This window comes from Channa argus, chromosome 23 (assembly GCF_033026475.1).
Source record: "Channa argus isolate prfri chromosome 23, Channa argus male v1.0, whole genome shotgun sequence".
Taxonomy (NCBI): Eukaryota; Metazoa; Chordata; class Actinopteri; order Anabantiformes; family Channidae; genus Channa; species Channa argus.
The window spans coordinates 3215493-3221504 of NC_090219.1; the positions used below are offsets into that span (position 1 = coordinate 3215493).

Genomic DNA, 6012 nt, shown 5'->3' on the forward strand with positions numbered 1-6012 from the left:
ACTCTGTAGAGTGTTACTACACCAGTCAGTGCAATATGCAACACACTGAAAATCAAAGGTATTTTCACACGTGGCACAATAATTGGATAATGGCACAGGAAATGACATTTTATTGCGATCAATTTTCAATGTTTTGCAATTTGCATCTGTGCACTGCCATTGAGAAGGAAATTACACTTGAATTAATTATTAGAGTGAAATAGATAAAGTTTCGACTGCCTTTTGTGACTTAAAATGTTATTGGGGTTTAAGCCGAAACATCATATCGTATATAAAACGAACAGCAGTTTAAATTGTAATTGCAAATTTCTATTTATTTTTTTGAGATATGCTCTAAATCGTACCTTACTGTGGAGAGGTGCTGTTTGAAATCTGATTCACAACATAATCTGACAGCAGAGTGAGGCGGTTTTTGAGGGAGGATCACCTTTCGAGCCAACTTCTTTCATTTTGGCTTGCTTAGTAAGTTTTGTAGCAATCTCATTTATTGTAGTTTAATAAAGACTAAGGGTTGTGCAGATCCTAGTGGAACAGTAGTACTCATGTTAATCCCAGATTATTATTATAAGTTATTTCAGGTTTTTCAACAATAAAAAATGTTCTTTATATTATGAGGGGAAATTAACTGTATGTGTAAAATATGTGTTAAAAGAATTAAAATGGACAAATGTATCTAATGAAATTATAGTTCAAATGGAAGGGCTGGAAGAAGTTGTGATGAGTAAACTGCTTGTGAACAACAAAAGTTATGCTAGCTAGAGGTAAAAAACAAACAAACAAAACAAACCCTAACCATACTTAGCAAACCAATATGGAATATTATAAATGTGATTCACTATAAAGGAGCAAATGCACTGCCAGCAAATATCAGGTAAAGATTTCAAATCCAAAATAGCAGTAGGCCTATGTTTCCCAATTTCCCTGTAAAAATATCAGAATGGTGTGCGTCAAAAAATTAAAGCTGCTCTAATAAATATTTTTATATTAGCAATGGATCAGATTATGTGAAATGTGATCAGTGTCACCCGTATTGATTAACCCTAAAAGAATTATAACCAGCTGTTCAGCTCTACTCTGATTTTGTGATTTTCTTTTTTTTTTAAACTTATTTATTTATTTGTTTGTTCGGTTTTTTTTATATGTTTTAAAACATGATTTGTCTTCAACTTTTGTCACCCCAAACCTTTATTGTTGCAGATCACTCTCATTTCAGGATCGTTCTCAGACACTGCAGGCAGCTATTTTCTGTAAAGTGTTTCTGTACTTTGCTGTACAGTCACAGACAAATTTAGCAACTAGCTGAACATATTGCAGTATTTAGCAGAAGAAGAGTTGGATATATTTCTCAAAATCTGGTGAGGACTAAAATTAAGCTTGACAGCTTTGAATTTGCACACAGTGACATTTACATGTGCACAATTCAGGTAAAACTTATATGAATCTTCAAGTTTCTATGTAGTTAGAGTATTTGCATAGCTCACAGTATCAGACACTTGAAACTGACAAGTTTAACAATTTAAAGTTTGGCCATTGATGTGTCTAGTCCAAAATGAAATACTTGTATTGTTTAACAGTGTGCAATTACGTCACAGGTATGCAGACTTCCCACATTCTTTCAAACTTCCTTATTAGTTTAATCGGAAACCAAGGTCTGTGTCACAGACCCATGGCTGTTTGTATAAAAAACAAAGATCTCGGTTGTAAACCCTGAGTCAATTTTCCTGAGGAACAGGGCACACCAATGGAAAGTAATAAATGTATTGCTGGGCTCGACCTCTGGTTTTATTTGCTAATCATGAAACCTGATCCGTGTACATACGTACATAAGTCTTTAGTTTTGTCAGTTTACATGCGGAAGCAAACTAAACAATGCGAGGGTTATCCCCTGTGGGTGTGAAGGACTGGAAAAGATATAATAAGCAGGAATAGATGTGAAAACTGACACTGACAGCTTGGAGTGAACACTGATGAGGACACTACAACTAAAGGTGGGTGGAAAAATCTCTTCTTTAAACTATACATTTATGAGCCATTTTGTCTGTGTGCATTTCCACAGTAGGCTGGATAAAATGAGCTTTTAGATAAAGTTTGTGTTATTCCACAAATATAACCATTTTAATGAGTACAAGTTCCTGTCTTATGAAATACGGGTGTACACGAGATGTGTGAACGACATTTCCTCACATCTATAATGAGAGCAGGTTGTACTGACAGCATTACAGGAAACTGCCATCAAGCCAGGATGCCATAGGCACTGTCATCTCCTGAGAGGCTTTCGACAATCACACTTGACGACGAAAAAAGATGATTTTGTTTGCTTCTTTCACACTGAGTTTGCTTGATTGTTTGTGCCTGTCCTAGTCTACTCACCTTTGGGTTTCGCTCGCTGCTTTTTCCTTCTTTCTTCGAGCAGTAATTGCCGCTGACAATGATGTGACAGCTGAGGGAAAAGGGAATGATGATTTGCTCACAGTCTATTTTTTGCCTCACCCCACAACAACATACACTGATCAGCCACAACATTAAGATCAGCTGGTGGTTTTGTGTGGCAGCCAGCGGTCAGCATGTGAAAAATGGACGGCTGGCTGTGATCGACAGGTGTCAGAACACACAGTGAATCAATGCTTGATGCTTATGGAGGTGTGAGTGCCCATGCTGACAGTGTTTGTGCTGATCAGTGTATACTGTTAATGTATTCACTTGAACTGAATATTGGAAAACTTCACAGATCTTCAGTTTATTCGTCTACCTCAAGACATCCATTATAAAAGAAAAAAGCATTCAGCCTTTTATTCAGCACATTTAGACATTTTAAAGCTGCACTGATCAATATTTATACATCAACAATGGATCACATAAATACATGTATGATAAAAAGGTGTCATCAAAAGTACCAAACATTATTGTCATCCAACTTCTGTTTACCTCAGCTCTATGGAGTGTTTAGCACCTTTTACATTGTTGTTATTATTTTAGGTCCTGCAGCTTTAATATTTTGGCTCAGCCATGGCCAGCATCCACAATGAAGATCAGAACTGCACCGATGTGGACACACTGATGAAAGAGTATTACCTGCCTGTCACCTATTCCATCATCTTTATCGTAGGCCTCGTAGGAAATGCAACATCCATCAGTGTTTATCTGACCAAACTGCGACCCTGGAAGAGCAGCAGCATCATCATGGTCAACCTGGCGCTGACTGACCTCTTCTACGTCCTCAGTCTGCCCTTTCTGGTTTATTACTATAGCAATGGGGATTCGTGGATGCTTGGTGACTTCATGTGCCGCTTTGTGCGCTTCGGCTTTCATTTTAACCTGTATGGGAGCATCCTCTTCCTGACGTGTCTTGCAGTTTTCCGCTATATTGTGGTGATGAATCCTTTGAGGACGGCACAGGTGCAGCAGAAACGCTGGGGTATCGTCGCATGCTCAGCTGTCTGGATTATAGCTGCTGCAGAAATCACGCCCATGTTGACCTTGATAACCATGGAGGAGCAGAACAACAAGACCTACTGTTTGGACTTTGCTAGCACCCCACGTGTTGATGATATACTGTGGTATAACTGGCTGCTCACTGTGCTTGGATTCATTCTCCCTTTGCTAGTGGTGTTCATGTGTTATATTGGTGTAGTGAAAAAGTTAGCGAAAGGGCCCAAAACGACCAGCCTCTGTCGGATGCGAGCACGGCGCATGACTGTGCTGATCTTGGTGGTGTTTGTAGTGTGTTATCTGCCATTTCACATCATGCGCGTGTTGAGAATCCAAACTAGAAACATGCAAGAGCTATCATGCATGATGGACCATGTTGTTAATGCAGTATACATTATCTCCAGGCCTCTGGCTGGACTCAACACCTTCTTTAACCTTGCTCTGTACACTCTTTCAGGCGATATGTTCAGGGAAGCCTTCCTTAGCATTTTTTACTGGAAATGTTGCCTGACTAAGACCAGGTCACAGCTCCAGCTGGCCATCATCAGTAACACAGGCAGTGACACGCCAGCTGTATGAGTGACTGTGCAACACCTGATCTCTCTCAGACTCACACAGTGGACAAACTGTGGGCTTGTTTGCTCAGACATGTCAGTAAAGCTGTGTGACAGCTGTGGTTTCTTCACTGTGTGCTCCCCAGAGACAATAAACTGTCCTATAGTTTTAGTTTCACAGTGCTGCTCACAACTGTCTCTGCACTTTTGTTCCTGAACCCTACCTTAGGAGATACATGAAGAAAGAATTATCTTGGTACTCATACTGAAGGTTTATAGGACTGTTTTATGATACAAACAAAGAAAAGTACACTTGGAGATGCACTTGAGTGCTTTTAATGGATGAAGCACTTCACAACTGCTGGTCAGCCCACTGGAATCAAATGAAGGTTCAATGTCCTGTCCAAGGACACTTAAACATGAGATAAGGTGCAACTGGGATTATACCACCAAGGCTGCAAACATCAGAGAACTGCTCTCCAATGCCACAGCCAGGTGTAAATTAATGAATGTAACTTTTTGTAGAGGCAAAATAGGACAAAAGGAAGAAGCCTTAGACACAATATTTAATTAGAGATGTCTGAATTGAACAATTTGGCTTTACCATGTTTTAGTCTGATACATTTAATGTATGTTTCTATGTGTGTCCTCTCCACATAGGCTTTGGCCCCTATATGGGTGACCGAGTGTTAACCAGCTCTTCTCTGATTGGTCCAGTCTGACAGTAGATTGACTTCCAATCAAGCAGAACACAACCACCTGAACGAGGAGTGTATTTGGGTCTTTATGTTTCATGCTCTGCCCTGTTGAACTCCTTTGCCAAAATGTGAAGAAAATGCATGTTAGATCCCAGCTTGCTTTGTTAGATTCACTAGCAGCTGTTAATGTTCATGTCTAATGTTTGTAAGAAAACATCCTGGTTTATAGTTGAGCTGTTTAAGACAGACTAGGCGTAATAAACAAAAATCTCAACTGAAGTATTACCTCACTTTTGAAATTTGTGACATCTTTAACAAACACAGGGTACTGAGAATGTTAGTGTGAAACTTTTGCCTTAAGTTAAACCATGTGACCCTTGACTAACATAAAATCTGATACTACATAAGAGTCAAATCAGTATGGTTTTGAAGCCTTGTGGTATCTCAAGACTTTTTTTTTTTTTTTTTAAATAAAAGTGTGAGGATGTTGTAAGGATCGAGATGACATTTCTCAAGAGTTACATTTTAGAAGTACGAGATCAAAATCCCATCCAGGTTTTGAAATGCACTTGCATATCAGTTGGAGAAACAACCGAGACAAAGGGGATCTTTCATTTCCTCTGAGTAAGCTGTTCCAATGCCTGAAACAGAAATACTGTATAAAAGTCTCAAGGTAAAATTTGCATGTTAAGTAAGAATATTGTCCACGCCTCTTCTGTAACACATTCTTTTGTGTGCAGCTGCAGAAAGTTTGTCTCTGCAGTTCTAAAACCAGGAAGGGAGTTTGACTTTTTTATAAAAATGTTTTATGACGTGCTCCCAATATTTCTACAGTGATTCTGAAGTTGTTTCACAGTTAAGAGCAGTAAATAGTATGTTTCAGACTTTTCCTTTAGCCCAACTCATGGGTTTATTATTGGCCTAAGATAAATCTCTTATTATAATCTCTACTATTATAGAAGCTTAGTGACTTTGACTTTAACTTCTTTCTCATTAGGCTTTTGTTCTTGCTTTGTTTTCGAATGAATAATTATAATTTATCAATCATTTAACACGTTTATACGTGTTTTGCACTTCCTAAATTCCCAATACTTTGGACATGGATAGAAAGTTTTAACTGATGGCAAAAAGAGACTATATCATTCATCATGGATTGCTACATTTGTCTCAAACATGTGATACAATGATTTAACAGCCCAGTAACACCTTCTGCAGCTACTGATCTGTGAAAGCTTGTATCTAAGCAGTTTGCTGAGTTTTCTTTGTAGATGTATTCACCTTCCCCATGAGCTAACCAGGCAGTCAGCACGTCTCATGTTGAAAGCATCCGT

General features: G+C 38.6%; 1 protein-coding gene across 2 annotated transcripts; it reads left to right on the forward strand.

The window, feature by feature from the left end:
* Positions 1-28: 28 nt before the first annotated feature.
* LOC137108784 (2-oxoglutarate receptor 1-like) lies at positions 29-5402 on the forward strand. 2 transcript variants are annotated; one of them, XR_010912241.1, is made up of 3 exons: positions 29-1988; positions 2977-4478; positions 4644-5402. XR_010912241.1 is itself a non-coding variant. In XM_067493818.1 (2 exons), the coding sequence occupies exon 2, from the start codon at positions 3007-3009 to the stop codon at positions 4006-4008; it is 1002 nt and encodes a 333-aa protein (XP_067349919.1). In that variant the 5' UTR covers positions 29-1988; positions 2977-3006; the 3' UTR covers positions 4009-5401. The 2 variants fall into 2 exon arrangements, 1 of the variants encoding a protein (XP_067349919.1); XM_067493818.1 differs by having other exon boundaries at positions 2977-5401.
* Positions 5403-6012: the final 610 nt, after the last annotated feature.